The 22509-nt window shown below is 40.8% G+C and overlaps 1 protein-coding gene across 7 annotated transcripts in view; it reads right to left on the bottom strand.

Annotated features, from left to right (window-relative positions):
- Positions 1-22509, bottom strand: part of mark2b (MAP/microtubule affinity-regulating kinase 2b) — an 80481-nt gene that overhangs the window by 34229 nt on the left and 23743 nt on the right. For all 7 annotated transcript variants that reach the window (XM_084043086.1, XM_084043087.1, XM_084043090.1 and 4 more), the window contains exons 3-12: positions 17851-17904; positions 16501-16549; positions 15800-15865; positions 12268-12338; positions 11808-11864; positions 7757-7993; positions 4441-4560; positions 3703-3802; positions 832-867; positions 552-664 (exon numbers count right to left, since the gene is read on the bottom strand). In XM_084043086.1, coding sequence (XP_083899212.1) covers positions 552-664; positions 832-867; positions 3703-3802; positions 4441-4560; positions 7757-7993; positions 11808-11864; positions 12268-12338; positions 15800-15865; positions 16501-16549; positions 17851-17904 — 903 coding nt within the window. The remainder of the gene's footprint in view (positions 1-551; positions 665-831; positions 868-3702; positions 3803-4440; positions 4561-7756; positions 7994-11807; positions 11865-12267; positions 12339-15799; positions 15866-16500; positions 16550-17850; positions 17905-22509) is intronic.

The following is a 22509-nucleotide window of genomic DNA, read 5'->3' as shown; positions in this document are numbered from 1 at the left end:
AAGAGAGAGATGTAGTGTGATCCTGTCAGACAGAGCAAGCATGACAAATGGTGCAGAATGGTATGGCGTTACAGTTCCTTATACTTCAATGATATGCTGATATGACACCAATGCTGGTGGAGCATTTAAGTGTGTTAGGTGGAGCATTTCAGTGTTTTAGGTGGAGCATTTCAGTGTTTTAGGTGGAGCATTTCAGTGTTTTAGGAAGTTACTCTAGCTTATCAATTTATACCACTGACAGACAGCATTGTGTATTAACAGCTCTGACCATACATTAACATTAACTCTGGCATCCCTAATTGAGGCAATAAAAAATATATACCTAGCCTATAAATATATATTTTTTAAAGCAGATCTAAAAGCTTGTAGATCAGTTATTTCAGCTATTTATTATACAACAAAGTATAAAAGGCTTAAGTGGTTAATTGACGAGTACAGTACTTTCCTCTACTTTCTACTATACTGCTTCGCATCAGGATAATGGCTGTGGTTTCTTGAAAACCACTGCACTGGACGTTGTATGTAGTGTGCGTGTGTGCGTGCACATGTACCTCCGAGTTCCTATAGTCCAGCAGCAAGTACGTGGCCATCACGTCATTATACTTCTGGTTCACCAGAGAGTCCTGGATCTCCTCTTGAGAGAAGCCCATCTGTAGCATGATGTCTGCGCAAATACACATACCCCAAAACCAGTTACTATACAAGGTATCGGCAGGTAACGGCACTTCAGAATCAATCTTCATTGCTTGACCCCGGTTCCGCATCTGAATCTGTTTCTCCTTTTCTTTAAGATGTTAAATCAGCTGCCCTTCCTGTACCCTTCTCCTTTACCTGTTTTTCTGTCTGCTGCATCTGGTGTCTTCCTTCCTGTGTTAATTATAACAGTAGAGGATTAACGACATGGTATGATCTCATTTACCCATCTTAAAGTAAACTTAAAAACTGCAACACTGGTTCAAGTTGTCCTGTCTGTTGATTACTGATGATTACCTGGTAAATGCATCTGGAAAAATCTTAGCACATACAGGCTGACAGATACTTACTTGGCGCTCTTTTATTCAACCAATTATCATTCGGAGAAGCGCATTTCAAATATTGTTGACTGTCAGAATGTATACGATGTGTGAAACTATGCGATAGTACAGTATGCGATGTGTGATACACTTTAGACATTACAATTTAGGGATTTAGCAGGCACTCTTATTCAGAGTGACTTTACATTAGAGTAAATGGCATGAACTCAACAAATAACAGGGTAAATAGTCAGGTAAGCAAAGTAAAACAATTTAGTGCTTTAAAGTAACTAGTATACCAGGTAAACACCAAACCTAGCATCTGTCTAAACATCATGCTATCTAAAGAACATTCTTAGCATTTGTGGTCAAGCAAACATAATATGTGTAAACAAACAGTAGATACAAGTAACCAACAGTGCATAGCATAGTATAATTATCATCCATCAAAAAATAGGCAAGAAGTGCTAGGGCAGAGGTTCTCAAACTTTTTCATGTTATTTTCACCTTGAAAATAACATGTATTTGGCCACAAACCCTCGTCTGGAAGTATTTTTTCTATACACGGTTTGTGTTGTCAAAAATATTCCACATTTTTCACAATTGTTGCAAGATTTTTGACAACAGCCGACCTACAAGCTCACAACACGTCACGATGCGCCGTGTTGTGAGTTTGCAGATTGATACAAGATTGTATCAAAGTGGTTTAAAAGAAAGTGGTTAAAATGATTTAGCTGGGGACCCCCTGGAACCCCCTCAAGGACCCCTGGGCATCCCCGGAACCCACTTTGGGAACCACTGTGCTAGGGGGTGAGAAGCGTTGAGTTTTCAGACTGCAATGGACAGTGGTGAGTGAGTCTGCAGTCCTGAAGCGGGAGGTCATTCCACAGCTTAGGAGCCAGGAGAGAGAAGAGTCTAAGACCCTGGGAGTGATGGTCACGGTGTTTTAGGGAAGGGACGAACAAACTTCCTGTGACCACAAACCGATCACCAGTGTTTTGAACTGGGTAAGGGCAGCAGCCAGAAGCCAGAGAAGGGAACGCAAATAGGGTGAAAATTGAACATTTTAGGAGGTTGAAAGCCAGGCACCTCATGTGTTTGCAGATTTTTAGTAAGCCAACACCCATGGAAAATACAAAAAAATAACACCGTGACAAGAACCACAAACGTTTATCTTGTTGTTGTTTTGTGTGTGTGTGTGTGTGTGTGTGTGTGTGTGTGTGTGTGTGTGTGTGTGTGTGTGTGTGTGTGTGTGTGTGTGTGTGTGTGTGTGAGAAACAACAGGCGACACAATGTAAAACTAAAATAAGTTGTATATCTTTCAAATGTTTACAATGGTAAACAATTAAAAACAATTTTACAGATACTGTGTGAATGGCCCGAAAAAAAAATATGACTGACAAGTGAAAACGGTCTATTCTGCTGTTTTAACACAGCTGTTCTTATGTGTTTATTGTAGAAATGTATATTGCGATGACGATAGAAACATGATACATTGCGCAGCCCTACTGTCAGTCTTTCCTCAAGTAGCCTCTCTGTCTCGCCTGTCTGCCAGACGCAGTCAGCACTTGTGAAGGCACCAACACAGGAGACGGAGCACTTGTTTTCTCCCCGCTTATCACGGACCGGGCAGCGGGGTTGCGGACCGCTCGCAATACGATCCATGTACCGCAACACAATCTGTTCGCAGCCAAGGGGACTAAAACTAGTGATTTCTGAGTTTCCAAAAGATAAGGTGAACAAGGGAATGGGGGTAGAGCGTGCCAACCCTCGTAAACCATGAAGAAACACCCAGGGCTGAAGTGTGCAAACACTATTTATGAAATAGAGATACCGTGGACTTTACCGTGGACGGTGGACTATTTTGTCAAATGTAATTAACTAGTCACATTCAGTTACTTATCGTCACTGTCGGGTAGAACCTTGTATCTCCATATTTCATATTACTAAGTTCCATTTATTAATGCCCTGCTTTATACTCTTATATGACATAGGCGTATGACATTGTCATTCAAAAGTAACTCATTCTACAAACTCGGCTGTTTAGAAAATGTTTGCCCATAATGACATGCCCAAAACTGGGAGGTCAGTTTGAAAGTCGTTAAATCTGTCTGCGGTTTTCATAAATATTTGACCTATTTTTAAATTATTAATAAGAGCTGTGAGTAAATAACTCCATAGGAACCATTGGAACACAGGTTATTTTTTCGAACATCTGAAATGTCCTAATAAACCTGTCTAGGCTACCTGTCAGATCTTATTTCTATGAAAAGAAAACAATTGAATACTTTTTAAGGCTTTGAAACTTAATACATCATAGCTACGAACTAGGACCTTAAGGTGATTGCTGTGAATAAGAATTGAGCCTGTGTTCAAGTGTGTACGCACATGCTTGTACGTGCATTAGTGGGTAGGAAAATGACACCAACCAGTCTGATAATGCAGGAAGATTAATGGGTGGGTGACTTATTATTTATTCGACGCCACCAGCGACTGAGGTCTACAGAGGAGCTTTTGTACTCAAAAACAAGCATGTTAGCTGGGAACATTTCATAGCTACTGGGGATATTACTGGAGTCACCTGCCATTGTCTGCGGACAGAGCGGAATAAATGGGAGATTCCCAAGCCTGCTGTATGTGTGTGCATGTGTGTGCATGTGTGTGTATGTATGTGTGTGTGTGCGCGTACCTGTCCTCTTGGGGTCCTTGTAGTCTGGCTGGGGTTCGATATACGGTTTGAGCTCCTCCTCCTCGTGACCTACATTCATCCACCTGTCTCTCATTATCTGCTGCTGGGACCAAAGAGATGGAGGAGAGGAGACAGAACAAGTGGAATACAAAGGAAATGGAAGGGGAGAGGAGAGAAGGAAAGGAGGGGTGCAGTGGAGTGATATGGACGGTCTGAGTTCAAACAGAGCCTGTTTATTGCATCAATCACATTGCAGACAAACTGTAAGTTACATCCAACGCAGAGTAAGAACCCATTTTATAACCCCCGGTCAGATATATTAAATGAACAGGATTGCATCCATTGACAGTAAAGAGTTATAGGTTTTCTTTTTTTGGTTTTGTTTAGTCATTACGTCAGCATATGACAATATCTACTGGCAGAATCATTTCTTTCCTTGTGAAAAATGTCAAAAATGAAAGTCGGTGTATAAAACAATCGTTTAATTACGTCAATTACGAAATGCGTTAAACCACACTTTTGGGCTGCCGTAACCCAGTTGTATACCAGTGTATAATATCATACCACACTGTGTTACCATGGAAACAGTGCTCCATGATTTAATGAGAATTATGAACCAAAGTAACAAATATAGTTAAAGGTCATTTCATTATTATAAGTGTCTGTGTGTGCTCGTGGGTACGCGTCTGTGTGTGCTCGTGTGCGTGCTTGTGCCTGTGTTTATGTGTGTGTGCGAACCTCCAAGCTGCCTCTCTTGGATGGGTTGAGGATGAGGAACTTCTTGAGCAAGTTCTCACAGTCTGTGGACATGTAGAAGGGAATCCTGTATTTACCACGCAACACACGCTCTCTCAACTCCTATACACACACACACACACACACACACAAGGAAGAGAAGATGAACAGATACAAAGATGAGTGGAGGAAAGGAGGCAAATGGATGGAAGTAGATAAGGACAGATGGAATATAATTACTAAATGAGGAATCAGTTGCCAGATGAAGAAAAAATTACTCTGGGGAGGGAAGGGAAATGGAGAAAAGACAGATGGAGGGATGGAGTTAATAAATTACACTAATACACATGAGCCGAAAAGACTAACATGCAGTGGTGGAAGCTAACTAAGTATATTTACTCAAGTACAGTACTTAAACTATAAACTATAAGCTATAAGCTTTTAGCTTCAGCTTCCTTTTCGATCACCTTTAACTATGTTACAGTTTGTTAATGTTGATGTATCTGATGTTATGGATACTGGTGAAGATGATCGAAATATACTAACTAACTAAACTAACTAACTAACTCCCATATGGTTGAGTGGAATCCCTCATGGCTCTGTGCTAGTGTATTTTCTGTTTTCTGTTATTGCGGGGAAAGCTTTTTCTGAAAATAGCCAATCGACAATCTTACACATTGTAAGCTTGCCGATCAGCTATTTTCTGCAAAAGCTTTCCCCACAATACGGATGTTGGGATTTAAGTGGTCGAGTGACCTCGTTGAAATTTGTGAAACCACACAGTGCAACCCTCAGTGATTAGCACCCATCAGGGGATCGATTATACTGGAGATAAGAATTCTGTGACTACTTCAAAATCTAAGATAAATTGAAAAATCTCTGGCACTGGGACCACATAGCCAGAAATAATTCTGGCACTCGATGAGTTAATATAAGCCCCATGTTACACTTCAGCTAATGGACAATAGCTGATCAACTTGTAGATCTGCAGGTTTCGAAAAGGTTTGACAGGTTTTGAAAAGATTTGACCACTTTTACTAAGAGTATATTTTGAATTAAATACCATTGCACTTTTACTCATGTAAAATGTTGAATACAAGCCTTTTACTTCTAACAGAGTATTTATAAATTGTGGTATTGCTACTTTTACTAAAGTAAAAACTTGCCAACATGCACCATCCACATGCAGAAAACGTCTCTCTGCCCTGCCTAAAAGATGCGGTGGTTTGTCTCAGGGGGCAAAATAAACATCCACCACTTCCTGTTCCTTATGGAGTTTGTTTTACGAAAAAGAGCAGAACACATGTTTTCAAGCCTTCCCGACGCTAAACCACGTATCCATTTGCTGAAAATAGCCGATCTGCCATCTTCACTGAAAGTTTGCCTATTAAGACCGATCCAGAATAGGGTTCATGTGCTCAATACTTTCATTCACAGCTACCTGAGCAATCCATTCAGCTGTCACTTGAAGGGAACAACGTCCATTCATAAGGCCCCTACACACAAGAAACTGGTCGATTTTTCGTTTAAATGGGATGATGAAAATGCAAGTAATTTGGTGTGCAATGGTGTGCGTCAGAGAAAAACACATCCTTTTCCCAGAAACAGAACAATAATTTTGTTCCGTTTCTAACACGTAATGACTGGCCATAATATCCTTCCAAAATAACGGCAGTTCCAGTGATGATGAATTTGCTATTGTCAGTGTATATTTTCTGCTGAAATACTCCCAAAGATCGTCAAAACAAGGTAAAACACGCTGGCACCAGCGGATGAATTAATTAAATAATACCTGGCAGTGAATGTGTTATTAGTGGCTTATTTTGCTATTTTAGATTTGTATTTCCGTTTCTTATGTCTTTGGTTGTGTTATTCAAGCAGAATACAAAGGTAAAAAAATCGACTTGGGTTCGATTGAAAAAGATTATGCACCATGGCAGCCATTCGCTGGAAGATCATTTCGGAGTAGGTATGCAAGAGGTTATAGAGAAGAGTGTGTTCGCTTTTATTTTTATTTTCCTTGGAGAAAAAAAATCATACTGTATGCGGGTGCCTTTACAGTGAATGGGTCAGCTTTTGGCCCCGTTTAATGAGTACTCACAGAAATTTAGAAGCAAATTTTGAAGAACTGAGTTCTGTCTTCCGATTTCTGATCAATGACTTTGCAGTGACGTGTGAATGTCTGATTGCCAGACACTCAAGTCACCAGACACTCACCTCAACACGCACACAACCTCGATTCTGCTGACAGTGACATGAAGGAGCATATAACATATGGGCCTCAGATGAATATTCAATCTGCAATCTAATCTATTATTCAACACAGCTCACACATACTAACACACTTTCTCCATAACCTGTAGGCCTGTTCTAAGAGCAGTGACATGTTCAATTCAACACACATGCATTTCCTCTCTGGACTGGCCTTTATATCGGGGGACAGCGACCCATTTACCCGCGTATAGAGGAGGGTTGCATTTAAGTTAAATGCATTTAAGTTAAATGCAACCCTCATCGATACACAGGTACATTTTAACAATTATTTTCATAATCAATTCTCAACTAATCTAAACCATTGATTAGTTTCATTTTTATAGATTTTCTTGCAATCGACTAATTGAATAATAATTTAAACCCCACACTGCGACAACATTGTAATGCTTAACACATCCACTGCCAGGCCCGTAGTCCTACGGGCCGTTAAATCCAACCGTTAACTGCCGTTCCCGTAGCCCGTAGTCCCGTAGTTTTCCCATGTTAAATCGTGCAGGTGCAGATTCCGGATTTTTTTTGCACTTCCGGTCTCGAAGTGGGCGGACCGGAAACGAAATAATACTGTTTCCGGTTTTTCTCCCGCCTCCGTTTCCTGTCTAGCGGTCAACTTTGGACGCCATTATCTCTGGCTTGTTGTTTTTCTCACCGCATCCACCATTTTAGCGTTTTCCTCTCGTTCTCCAGAATGCAGTGTCGGATCGCCGCACGGTTTTCAGCGTTTTGTTCGGTCGGGTCCCGTGTTTGTGTCGAACCAAATGAACGCGGATTTTAAACGGATTTAGCGGGGCCTATGACGGAATCAAAAAAACAAAAAAGGTAAGAAATTGCTTGGCACTACGATGGACGTTCTGAGATTAGCCGATGGCAGTCAATGTGTTAATTTATGCTCCGTCATACTACGGTGTCGTGTGCCAAAAATAGCCAATTTTCAAGCTCACAACACTTGTAGATCTGACATTTCCGGTACACAACACCATCGTAAGGATAACTCAATCAGGCTTAAAAAGGTGGCAAATCATTGGTCTGAACTAGGCTTAAAACACACCTTGAGGTTCTGTCCGTCAAAGGGCAGTGATCCGCTGACCAGCGTATAGAGGATGACCCCCAGGCTCCAGACGTCCACCTCAGGCCCGTCGTACTTCTTCCCCTGGAAGAGTTCTGGGGCAGCGTAGGGCGGCGAGCCGCAGAACGTGTCCAGCTTGTTGCCCAGGGTGAACTCGTTGCTGAAGCCAAAGTCTGCAATCTTTATGTTCATGTCGGCGTCTAGCAGCAGGTTCTCGGCCTGGACACGGACGGAGAATGAAAACAAATAGGGGTGCAACAGTTAATCAAACTAATCCGGTTTTAATACAATAATCGATATTCAAAAAAAGTCGTTATAGCCCTAAAAACAATAGGTGAAAAAAAACAACAACAGAAAAACAGGTGGGAGAAGATGGGGAGGGGCTACAGTGACCGGAAACGGAAAAGGTTCGATCCCGTCTGCAGCCGAGGTGTCCTCAGGCAGAGGACAGGCTGGAGATAACTGTTAAATGTCTTCAACTGAAACGCAGTGTAGGCCAAAACTTGCTCAAGAGGTTGCAGACTGGGAACAAACTGGGCAACCACATTCTACTCCTGCTGTGTGTGCGTGATTGTCAAATAAAAGTGTGTGTGTGTGTGTGTGTGTGTGTGTGTGTGTGTGTGTGAGAGAGCATCACTTCTAATCTGAGCCAGGGAGCAAGAAGACTGGGGTTGCCTAGCAACAGGTGCGCTCTCCTTTTCAGTAGCTCATAACGCATGCTTTGCAGCTGTGTGTGCGTGTGAGAAATAGAACACTATGACATCACCTCCTGGCTCTGACCTGGGAAACGCACAAACACACACACACTCGTATTACTATACTTGTGAGGACATCAACAATTTTGAATGGTGATTTTAATGGTGATTTTAAGAATGCCTTTTTTTGCCATTTTGTAAAGACGAAAATAGCAGTTCTACAAGCTCACAACGTCTCACATTGCGACCCCAACCTGGCTTGACAAAGTCTATTTTTCAAATTCTACTATACCTGTGGGGACATTTGGGCCTCACAAGAATAGTAATACAAGTACACACACACGTTCCAAATTCCACAACACAAAAGGCACAACGGTGGACATCTATTGCTGGAACAACAGCCTAATTATGGGGGGAAGATTAAAAGACGATGGGCGAGCTAGTCCGAGTGCGATAGAAAACAAGAAATACTAGTCATTTGTTTTCCAGTAGATGCAGTCAACAGTAGGTTAGATTATATCGTCGCTGTTGGGCAGAAACCATGTTTCATCTTTTTGTGTTTTTTCATAAATTAATGCCCTATTTCACAACACGTTGCAAAGGAAACATTTTGAAATGCAGAAAATAGGCACGTCATGTTGCTCCATGAATGTGGTTACGTTTGTGTGTGGGTTTTATAAATATTTAACCGATGAAATATATTAACAAGCTTAACAAGCTTGTGACTTATAACTACATTGGAACACAGGTTCTTTTTTCCATTTCTTTAAGAAACCGTTTTGGACATACAAGGTTTCTGAGCGACAATATGCTACATAGAAAAAGATGTCAATTCATTGTCCGTGTGGGACCAAGGAACATTGAAACATACTCTTGTCCTATTGGGAGTGATTACACACGGCCCTGTGACCTGTTTTACATCGTGACCTATAACATAACAAACATAACCCGTAACATAACAATGACCGCAGACTGTCGTTACATAGTCTTTGTAATTCCTGCAGACGGATTACAGGAAAATGACCCACTTACACTTCACGTGACATGATGGGGCATTTAACCACTTCCCAAAACTTTACCGTTTGAAAAAAGTCTCACATAAATTCCACCACCTGTCAGAAATGCCACAAACAAACGTAGGTGTTGTTTGGGCAATGTCCTAATACCTACAGTACAAATCCAGAGGCATCCCTTTGCGGGTTTGTAAATTATGTTAAATGTGTGTGCATGCATGTGTAATGCATGCACACACTACTTCAAAGTTAGGGTGCAAGGCACTTAAAAGGGCATGTTCATGGATTTTAACCACTTTCAACCTGAGGTCCCTAATTTGGGCATGTCATTATGGGCATTTTGACAAACAGCAAAAATATCAAATCTACAAGCTCACCGCTGTACGATGAAGTATAAAACAGGGCTTAAATGGTTAATCTAGTAACAGAAAAACTAGGGAATCTCTGGGGTAACAGACAGTACATGCAGGGAAGAGGCAAAATATATCTAGGACCAAAGTCGGTGAACTTTTCATTTAAGTCTCAATTGTGCTAGTGAAGTTGCTCCAAGGCCCACAGCAGACAAGACAAGAGTGGTACAGTGCAGCACCTAGGTGTGATTTTGAGTTTAAAAATGTTTAAATGTCAAGTGCTATGGTGCTGAAAAAGAGCACACGTGCTTAGTGGCCCCGCATCTCTGGATATATTATACTATTATATTATATTATATACAAGGTTAAAAACTCGTTACAATAATGTGTGTTGACGATTCCTCCCACCCCCAATTTGACCCCAAATAATGTTTATGTAATGTAATTTTTCATCTCCAAATGTGTCATCATGCTTGGACCATACCAAATCATAACCACATCCAGGGATGTTAAATGGATAGAACACCTTCCGTTGTTGAGACTTTTTGATGATCTGAGATGAGTGGCGTGCAGGACGGCATACATAGACAAATAAAAGTAATCATTTTAATGTTTTTTCACAGTTCAGCCTGCTAGCACAGTAAGAGGATTAATTGTCGGGAAGGCCGCACTCCACAGAATGCTGCCAAACAACATGGCCTAGAAGCTTCACATCTGTACGTAAAGTACGTCCTTATCATGTGTTTGTGTAAAAAAATATGGGTGTATACTTGTTTTGGTGAAAGAAAATAAATAGTCAAGGAAAGGGCATGCAGCGACATTAAGAACATGCTGGCGTGTGTAGTGAAGATACAGGCCTAAATGCGTTATATAGAGCACGGGTTCCCAAACCTTTTAGCTCGAGACCCAAAAGAGAAATTTCATGTCATGTCCACATTTTTGAGAGACCTATTTATGTATTATTTTTGAAATAATACTTAAAAACAAAATGTAGGAAACCAAAGATAAAGGAATATTTTACTCGCGATCCATAACAGTGTGTCCACGACCCACTGTTTGGGAAACATAGAGCTGATATAGAGCATATATGCTGTGTGTTTGTGAGTGTGTGTGATCTCCAGCCCTGAGTAGGAGCAATAAATTATCCTTGTGATTAAAGGTGTAGTGAAATGAAAAATATGTTTTTCACACTTTTAGAGCATATCCGTGGTCATCATATGGGCATACCTAACAATAGATGCCCAAACAAATGGAAAAAAAACATTTTTGTGTATTTTTATATCTAAAGTCCCTAAAAAGCCAATCTTAATTACTTCCTGTAAACTAAAACGTGCTGCGTGATGACATAACGCAGCCTTCATGAATATAAATGAATCTTGATTACATGCACCCGTTTGATTCCCATAGTTGCACGTTCTTCAAACACAGCTGATGTTAATTACAGAGCTACTCCGTTTTTAATCTCATTGAAGATGAGTGTATTACTCATTTTAAACTTCATCTGCACACTAAAATATGTATCTGAAAACATTATAGGTTAGAAACAAGCCAGGTAGTAGCAAACGTGCTTCACTGGCCGTCTCTCGCACTTGTAAACAAACACTAGCCGTGTTGCGCACGGCTGAAGTGATTGAGATCCAACGTCCCATAGCCTGAAGGGATGGGACCTTCTGATTGGTTTAGATCGGTTGAGCCGACGTTTCAGACTGAACCTTCAAAATAAAATGACCGAAAATGTCACTGCAGTGCATCTTTAACCCATAGGTCACACACACAGGTCAGTATTACATCTCAAATACAAAATATAAAGCACATTAAAATAAAATAACACAAAGTTAATTCTAAGAGTCAGAGAGAGAGAGAGAGAGAGAGAGAGAGAGAGAGAGAGAGAGAGAATGTTTGTGTGTAAAACAGTACTAAAGTGCATGTGGGGTGAGAGCGGAACATCTGTAAAATAGCATGTTTGTGTTCGTACCTTGAGGTCTCTGTGTACTATGCACTTCTGATGACAATACTGCACAGCTGACACGATCTGGGGAGAGAGACGGGGGGGGAGACAGAGAGAGAAGAGAGTGAGTGAGAGGTGAGGGGGGGTTGATGTAGTATAAAGAACGAGTGTGGACAAGCGACAGTTTTTGGCCAGGTGTCAATATCACCCTCCAACAATAGCAAATCTGTCAACACAACCCAGGTATTCAGTACTATACAGTATACACCCCATAACAATATTTCATCTGGTTGAGACAAATGATCACACAAGCCAACTCGCACGCACGCACTCACTACAAATGTGTTTCTTATGTGTCAGCCATAAACTGCCAGACATGGACACAAACAAGACGTCATTCACGCACGTTATGTTTGAATACTCTCAGCCACATGCACAAATAGATAGTGCTCGCACACACACAACAGATAATTTATAGGAAACACACCTGTCTGAATTTGGCACGGGCTTCCTTCTCTTTCATCCTGCCATGGGCCACCAAGTAATCAAACACCTCCCCTGGACAGAGAGAGAGAGAGAAAATAATTACTCGTCAGCAAAGGCAACATAAGAAATGAATGAAGCTTTGCTATTTAACTTTTGACCAAAGGGCAAAGGAGGGGGACTTAGTCAACAGCGTATACCCCAGAGCTGTTGCCTTCATCACACCACACCCTGCCATACTGCAGTTCATAGTTCTGAAGACTGTATTGTTTTTAACTAATTAATTCGTTTTTTTTATTGTTTACATAGAGGATGTTACCTCATCAAATTTATCTTTTGTATCTATTTATTTTATCTTGTTCTCTATAGGCTCTGTGCATGACTGTAGTTCCACATTTCCAGGAGGTGGCAATCCCGTTTCCTGATCAGTTTCAAACAAAAGTCACACAAAAGTATCAAAAGTAGCAGATCTGCAAGCTCGAAATACGGCACGAAGCGACATGTTTTGAGCTTGTAGATCTGCTTGTTTTGATACATTTGAATTTGAATCCTGAAAAGTAACAGTTTTGGACATGTGCGGTTTCCACCTGACAGAGACTAAGGTGTTGTGTGTTTCCAGTTCAAATCTGCTGCTGAGCCAATCATAAGCTATGAGAAACTCACCCGGAACAGGGAAAGGGGAATGCCACCTTCAGGAACAGGGAACAGTCATGTACAGAGCTTATTGCTGCTGCTCTCAGAGTAACAAAACATCATTTTGTTTTCGCATTGCCTAGAACAGTGTTTGTCAACCTTTTTGGTGCCAAGGTACACCTGGCTTAGCCAAAATATCCCAGGGTACACCTAGATATATGGTGCGTATATATATATATATATACATATATACATATATACATATATACATACATACATACATACATACATATACACATACACACACACACACACACACACACACACACACACACACACACACACACACACACACACACATACATACATACATACATACATACATACATACATACATACATACATACATACATACATACATATATATACATATATACATATATATATATATATATATATATATATATATATATATATATATATATATATATACATACAATACATACATACATACATATACACACAGATTATTGGGCAGGTATAAAGAAACCTTGACCATTACAAATATATACTGTCTGAATGAAAGCCATGCTATTTTGGCACACTGAGTATAGCAACATTGTATGCCTTTCATTGCTTTCAAGGCAAAAAACAAACCATGTCACTCTGCCTTTCATGAATATTCAAGGCAAAAAAGTACCACATGTCAGTGCTATGCGCTAACTGCTAGCATCAAACTCCACTGGAATTGATAGTTTTAAACTCTCTAAAATGGATCTAAAATGTTGTGCTTACCTCGACAATAAGTGTTGTCCCTATCTGCTTCAATGGACTACTTTATTTGGGCTGTTTGCTGGATTCTTTTTTTTTTAACGAGGCACAACAAGCGTGCGCACGCACGCACGCACGCACACACACACACACACACACACACACACACACACACACACACACACACACACACTCTCTCTCACAGGCTGCAGGCAACCCTGGCAGCAGTGGCTGCACAGGACAACATATTTGCATTCCTGTGGGTGATGGTCCCTGAATGGACTCGGCCGTGGCTGTGTGTGAAACGGATGATGGCCGTAAAGATTGACGGACGCGCTATTGTTCTCGAGGGGCTGGTTTCACACGTTCTTCAAAGCTCACGGTACACCTCGCAAGTATCCGCGGTACACTTACTGTACCATCTACCGCGGTTGACAATCACTGGCCTAGAATGACAAATGACCCATTTAGACCTGAGGCTGATTCTAAAAACGCCTTTTAAATCCAAACTGTTTTCTGAAAAACTCTATATTTTATTTTAAAGAATAATGAAAAATGATGTTGCTATACAAGGCAACATCTAAAATGACACAGATGCTGTCCCGGATTGAAAGGTATAAAGATGTATTGCTTAAATCGGTGTAAATTGAATAAAGTGGATTATCTTATCTTATCTAAACATGTTCCATCAAGAGTACAATTTGGGTTGGGTTTATATGTTTCACCTTCAAGGTTTCGTTTTAATGACAGGATAGTATATGAAAATGAAAATAATTTCAGGAGGATATATCAGGCATTTGAGTCTGTCTTTTGAACCCGAGTTAAGGCTAAAGTTAGCAGTGAAATAAAGTGAGCCCTTTTCAAATCATAAGTAACGTGAGGGTCTGTTAAAGCCCTAAAGGACACTAGGTAGTCCTCCTGGCAGTTGAGTCTCAAAGTGAAACTACAACAACTGTGTTGTAAATGATGACTCAATACACTATCATCAAATCACAACAAGGCCATTAAGTAAATAACTGTAATTTGATGGTCAAAGGTCAATTGACGAACACACTGTTTGAACAAAACATTTGAACTATTCATGGTAGAAGTTGGAGACTGAGACTGCATTTGAAGGCTTGTCTCTGGCCATTTCACCTCCCTGCATTACCTTTCCTACATGGCATAAAAATGTCGCTCTCAAAGTGTGGTATTTTTTTTAGCTTTAATCTTAAAATGGAAGTCAATGGGGTCGGATCAGGCTGAAATGTATTGATGGCATCAAATGCTTCTAATAGTTAGGTTGGGTAAATGCAGAGGACCAGTCAGCCAGTTATGTCAGTCGCCCGCGTCTAACAGACGACTGACATCACAGGCTGGTCACATGAATTCGGAGATCCACATTGGAGCCATGCCGTTCCCATCTGGATCTCGAGATCCACATTGGAGCGATGCCGTTCCTATGTGGATCTTGAGATCTACATGATCCGGTTTTTCATTTACTGAGGCAGATTAGGAGTGCTGAGAGGGAGGCGGCAGTACAAGCAGGAAATGCTATGGTGGGAATTGAAACCAAGCGGAGAAAGGGACACACCATGCTGGCCTTTAGAGAGGCGGACCTTAACCACTTTCAACCTGGCGTCCCTAGATCTACAAGCTCACTCTCTACACATTCTATGAGCTAAAAGTTGAGCCTTTCGAAGGTGGTCTTTGAGAAAGTCAGGTCTGTTTGTCTTTTCTCAGAGGCTCCGCTGGCTCAACGTGGTTTAAAGTTTAACAGCGGTCATAAATGTACAAGTCTGTCGACTGATCCACAGGGAAACATACAGGACTGCATTAACCCTCACCTTAAACCACACTGAGCCAAAAGGATTTAGCCACTAAAACCCTATATACTTCATTGACGGGGTCCCACAGGGGTCTATACTTGGTCCCCTCCTTTTTCCCCTCTACACCGAATCTCTTTGGTGAAAATAGCCCACAGTGAAGATGTAGATTTTGCAAATGTAGATTTTAGCCGAATGTTTGCCTATTTTCACAGAATATTATAACATATTATGACATGCCTAGAATAGGGACGCTAGGGTTCATGTGGTTAAACCACATTGAGCCAATGATGTCTGGGGAAGGATTTAACTGTGACACACACTTACCTCCACTTGCGTACTCCATCACCAGGTACAAAGTCTTCTCCGTCTCGATTACCTCAAATAATTTGACTGGTGGTGGAAGAGAGGGAGGGACAGAGGGACAGGAATGGAGGGAGGGAAAGAAGGGAAGAGAAGTCAGATGAAGCAGGAGGTAAAAAAAAAGTCGAAGCCAGGGTAAAAGAGAGGGAGGAGGAAAAAGAAAGGAGGGGAGAAAAGGAGAGAGGAGGGGAGTGAAAATAGAAGACAGGGGAAAGGTGTGAGAGGCAAAGACAGGGCGAGAAGAGGTAGAATGAGAGGATGGGTGCAGCAAACAAGAGAGACAGAGAGAGAGAAAGAGAGAATGAGAGAGGGAGACATCATTATCAGTTCAGCTGAGCGGCTAACCTTGAAACACAAAATGTCACATATTGTAATTTGAAAGGCTTGGCGGAGGGGGTCTATGATGGGGAGAGTTCTCATTGGATGATGAGAACAAGAGCGCAAAAGATTGAGAATGAGAGAGCGAAAGAAGAGAGAGAACTCGAGATAGAGAGAGAGCGAGTGAGTGAGAGAACAAGAGTGTGAGAGAGAGAGATAACAAGGGTGAGAGATTAAGGGAGAGAGTGAGAGAGTGAGAGTGAGAGTGAGAGAGAGAGAGTGAGTGAGTGAGTGAGTGAGAGAGAGAGGTGCACGCCAGAGAAAGACAACAAGTGAGAGGAACTCACCTATGTTGGGGTGGTTCAACAGCTTCATGATTCTCACTTCGCGGAAGAGCTGTCAGGGGGTAAAGACACACAATATGCACTTTTCAGATTGTGTGAGAGAGAGAGTGAGTGAGTGAGTGAGTGAGTGAGTGAGTGAGTGAGTGTGTGTGTGTGTGTGTGTGTGTACGAACATTCTCATCTCATCTTTAGATTAACGTACATCAATACAATTTGCTTTTGTATACACACATACATACCTGTTGTACATGTAGCGTATGTGCAGTGCATGTATGCGTGTGTGCATTCTATATCACATTTATGAAGTGGGAGTGTGAAAAAGATGGTAGCTATGAGGTGGAAACCTCCTAATACCCCAACATTTCGCCAATGGGCTTTAACATTTCTAGATATTGTTTATTTAGAACTGTCAACGGCGAGGTTACATGGAGCAAGTGAGAGGAACATTGATATGTGGTCTAACGTCACTTAAGGGATTGGTTTAAGTGTTGTACACAGTGATGTGACCTTGCATAGGTATAGGCATGGTGTTTGGCCCTTGCACTTTGAGACATTGTTGGTCCTGGTAGGGGTGGGTGGGTTTATCATTATTTTTATTTTTATTATTTTATTTAACCTTCTGTGTTGTTTTCAAGTTGTGTATGTGTTTGTATTTTTGTTGAAAATGTATTCATTTAAACATAATTATATCGCTGATATCATAATAAAAACAATTGATTACAAAAAAATGAAGTGGGAGTGTGCCTTTGCAGGGGACATATACTTTGCATGTGCTTGTGAGCACGCCCGATAAAGGGCGTGTGTAATTGTGTGTGTCACATTTGTGCGGCAACAGCGTCGTATTTAGATGGGAGAGTGTGTGCACACTACGTCATTGTGTGTGTGGGTGTGACGTGTGTGCAGTGTATGAGTAGATATCTTGAGACACAAATGTGTATATGCCGTCTTATGCCTGTCCTGGGGCGTGTGTGTGTTCAGTTCAGTGTATGTTTCGCGCGCGCGTGTGTGTGTGTGTGTGTGTGTGTGTGTGTGTGTGTGTGTGTGTGTGTGTGTGTTTAAGTGGACAGGCCCCACCCTGCTGCCATGAAAGGAAGTAATTGCAGCTTGTTTCCTGTAATTAAAACTCTCTGAAATCTAGACCACTTCAGAGAGAGATTGAGGGAGGGAGAGAGAGAAGGGAGAAGGACAGACAGATAGAAAGAGAGAGGGAAGAGAAGAGACGGGGAAGGCCACTTGAAAATGACTTCTGAGAAGTCATTGGGGGGGACTGTGGTTTGAACAGTGTGTGAAAGAAAGATAAATAGTTTAATTGAAATTAAAAGAAAGAAAGAAACAAAGAAAATAAATGCCTACCTTCTGCAAGCTGGAGGAGTTGAGCTGGGTTTTATCAATTATCTTTACAGCCACCTGGAAACAGACAGAAAATTCATTTGTTCATGTCAATTTATTTCACTGCATGCTCTGTGCCTTGGCCGGTATACATTAATTCCCTCACTCATGTCAATTCATTCAAATATATGCTCTGTGCCTGGCTGTTGAACATTCATTCATTCATTTATGTGCAGTTCATTTCACTGTAATCTCTATGACTCGCTGTTGGGACACATAACTACAGTTAAAAACACACACACACACACACACACACACACACACACACACACACACACACACACACACACACACACGTATGGACACCAAGTAATGTGCCACTACAAGACAAGTATGTGTGTGTTATTAGGACCTGTCACAAACAGTGACACCTATATGGACACAAAGTGCAGTTCTGAGAAGCGCACACAATCTAGGGAGCGGCAAGTCATAAACGCACAATCACAGTGGGCAAGGGTTACATAACGGCTGTGTGCACACATTTGAATGGGTGTGCGCATTCTCCCTCTCACACACACACACAGCTGAGAAATGGCTTATAATCACGCAATAATAAAGGTCTACACTATGGTTCATAATCCAACAGTGGACATGGGCAAGAGAGGGAACACGAGGAACATAAAAAGAGAGAGAAACAGAGGTATCCTGCTTTCTCTCCTATTTGTTTTTCCTTTCTCTTTCCTCTCTCTGTCTGTGGCTATGCACATTGTGTTACAGTCTCCCTCATGCCCTCTGCCTACCCTCACCCTTGTTTTCTCTTTGTGCTCAAGAGTGTGTGTGTGTGTGTGTGTGTGTGTGTGTGTGTGTGTGTGTGTGTGTGTGTGTGTGTGTGTGTGTGTGTGTGTGTGTGTGTGTGTGTGTGTGTGTGTGCTGGGGAGTCACGTGGAACGTTATCGGCGTGTCGGGCACAGAGCTGTCACACATTGACAGAGCCCGCCCACCCATCACACAAAAACACAGTCAAACGGAATAGAAACAGGGGAGTTGGCCCGAGCGTCACACAGACAGCCCAACCTCACTCATGGACACTTCAAACCATGGCCATTGACAGGTATCGAACCCTTGACCTTTGGGACTCAGGCTGGCACATTACCAGCACTTTACCGACTGAGCTATTCGATCCACAGACAGACAGCAGTGAGAAAGGAGCACACATAATAACCTCTTTCTACCTGGCATGATACCTGTTTTGGGCATTACATGTCATTATAGGTGAAATTAAGAAAAGAAAATGCAGATTTCCAAATCAAACATTCTTTTTAAATGTAATCGTTTTATGTGTGTGTGTTTGTTGCATGTATGCATTCTTTAAAAAAATGCAGAAATAGCAGATCTACAACCTCACAATGCGTTGTGTTGCGAAATGTAGTTAATTTGAAGAGTGGTTATTTTCGCCATTTTTAAGAATGAAAATAAGGCATAAACACATGAACCCTAGTCTCTATTTTTGGACATGTATATTAACTGGCTTGCCGAAAACAGACAAACATTCGCCAAAAATAATATTAAATACAAGCTCACAACGCGCCCAGTGGCAAAGTCTGGCGACCCATTGTTAGCTTGTAGATCAGCCATTATTGGAAAAGAGATTTGGTGTAAAGAGCAAAGAAGTAAGGGACCAAGTATAGACCCCTGGGTACAGCCAACTGAAGTTTATAGGGGTTAAGTGGTTACAGGGACAGTCCGCCCAGCTCACTGGACTTATTTCAGCTACTCCCTCTCACCAACAACCATTCAATAACAAACAGGCAGATGTGTGGGACTTAGGGCACATCAGTGGGAGACCCCCCCCCCCCCCCTATCCTGATAACTAGAGATATAAATACCTGGCTTCATCACGATAGCATACCTTAATGAGTCTTCAGATAATGATTCGATATTTTCAGATATCACACATTTTGCCACAATATGATAATGATTTGGCGACATACGATCAATGTGTCAATCAATCAGTGCCCCTTACATTTAAAATTGCTCACAAACAAGCATCTAAAACAAAATCATTGTATTACTGATTCATTTTACTCTTTTTTTCCCACCCAATTGTATTAACTGGAGCTACATTAATGATTACCTAGCATATTAAATCAGGTAGGGTAAGTGATATTTTTTGGTAAAATGATTTTTTTTGTTAAAAAGGTTAAAGTACTATATTCTGATAGTAATCATTGCTACAGAGCGTTTGTTCGGTCACAGGGGTCTCTACAGCTCTTTAGTAAAGAGAATATAGTTAGTACATTTTCAGGTAGGTGACACATTTTAAGCCAATCAGGAGAGAGCACTGAAAATGCATTTTCGGTTTATTAAAGAGCTGGAGAGGCATGGGAGACTCCTTTTACTGAACAAACACTCTATAGCAATGAGTACTATGATCAGAATATAGAGCTATATAACACTTATTTTATCCAAAGTAAATCACTTACCCTACCTTTAATAAAATAAAAAGCCTTTTGGGTAGGCTACAATAGATAAGGTGAACTTGGTTACAGTGTTTTAGTTTGCCATTATAGACACCATCTGGAATTGACCAATGAATTATCTCTCTATATGTCTCTTTGTACTGTCAATTAACCACTTAAATCCTATACTTTGCTGACCGGGATCCCCCAGGGGTCTGTACTTGGTGCCCTCCATTTTCCCTTTACACCAAATCTGAATATTTGACGATTATGACATGTCAAAATATTGACTAACTAAATCAATACATTTAGAAACACACAAAAAAAAGTTATGTTGTTGAGCTTGTAGATCTGCTACTTTTGCTATTTTTGAGATGATATGCAAGTACATGGGATTAACACCGCGCATTGAACGTATGACTCCATTCGATTGCTGAGGCTTACTATCAAGTGGAGCTAGGGCTGGGCAGTATATCAATATTATTTCGATATCATGATATGAGACAAGATATCTTCTGGGATTTGGGATATCGTAATATCATTATAAGTAGGCATGTAACGATTCACTCAACTCACGATACGATTCAAATCACAATATTAGGTTGACGATACGAGTTTTCACAATTTTTTAAACACAAAATTATTTTCCAGATAAATGACGAAAAACCTTTTTGTCATTATTATTTCTCTTACACAAATCCAGTATTTTCTTCTCTTTTTTCTCTCTCTTTTTTACAATACTGTGTTTTCTCTCATCCTCTTTTCAATACAGTAGCAATTTTACCAAATGACTTAAAACTCAGTGACATCACTGACGAATCCTTGGTATCTTTATAACCAGCTTCGAAAATAATGGCGTACAACGTCCGTGCTACTTCTGTGTTGCATAACAGTGACATCACTGTTGAATCCTTGGTATCTTTATCCTAGTCTTTCAACGTGTGTTGATTACCGTCACTACAAGCTGTATTTTGATTTTTTCACGCTCCCGCTAATGAAACACTAAACGGCATTATTATTTCATGTCAACATTCAAGTACAACTATGAGAAGATGTAACCCAGGTAAAGTAATACATCACTCTGCAAGTAAAACATTTTCTTCTGGCTATTTTTTGCATCGCGATTCATTTTTTATTAAATCGATTTAAATCGTCACTAGTTTGAATCGATTTAAATCGATTTACGATAAATCATTACATGCCTAGGCGAAAGTGTTGTCTTTTCCTGGTTTAAATCATATAAGCCTTATTTAATACTTAACTCATTGAATGCCCAAATTATTTCTGGCTATTTCTGGCCAGTGCGATTTTTTTTTTTTTTTTTTTTTTCAAAGTAAAAAAAAAGTGCTTTGGAAGCGAGATACGGTCTTTTTCAGTTATAAGTTAAACAAGGAGTGGATGGAGCTGCAAATCTTCAGATAATGATATCTGGCTTCTGAACAAAAAAATGTAATTCTATTTTTTTTTTCAAAAACACGTGAAACACGTGATTGGCACGTTGTACCATAGCGGTAAAAGACGTGAAACACGTGAATGGCACTCAATGAGTTAAGACATTTGGCAAATTGTCAAAGAAATACAAAACTGTAGAACTATCAGCAGATCTACAAGCTCAAAGGAGGTCACAGAGAACTTGTAGTGCTATTTGTCAATACTTTGGGGGAAAATAATAATTTATATTATCCTAACAATATTGATATTGAGGTATTGGTCAAAAATATTGTTGCATTTGATTTTCTCCATTATGGCTCAGCCCTATATGAAACTACATGACATTCACAATGTATACACTACGGATGCATGACTTCACTCAATTGCTGAGGCTTACTAGTCAAGCGGAGGCATTTCACTTGTTGCATGCCTGGTGTAGGCAAGTGTTTCTCAAATATCGTCATGTCAACGACCCCCAAATTGATATGGATTTGGCCGCAGAACCCCATCTGAAAAGATTTTGTGCCAGGGACCCCCAAAAGAGAAGATTTGTCAACATTTGTCCAAGATTCTTCAAAAACATCCCATCGACAAGCTCGCGTTGTGAGCTTGCTATTTTCGAATAGACAAAGTATAAAATAGGGCTTAAGTATTTAAACTGTTCCTCATTTAGCTGGGAACCCCTCACGAGCCTCTGGAGGTCCCCAGACCCCACTTTGAGAACCAGTGGCGTAGACAGTTGCCTTTGTCGTTCATGACTCTGCTGTAATGACCATGATGCCTTGTGGCGCTG

Source organism: Gymnoscopelus microlampas (genome assembly GCF_963454915.1).
Source record: "Gymnoscopelus microlampas genome assembly, chromosome: 19".
Lineage (NCBI taxonomy): Eukaryota > Metazoa > Chordata > Actinopteri > Myctophiformes > Myctophidae > Gymnoscopelus > Gymnoscopelus microlampas.
Note: the sequence above shows the minus strand (reverse complement) of the source record. Positions and strands in the feature narration are given on the sequence as shown.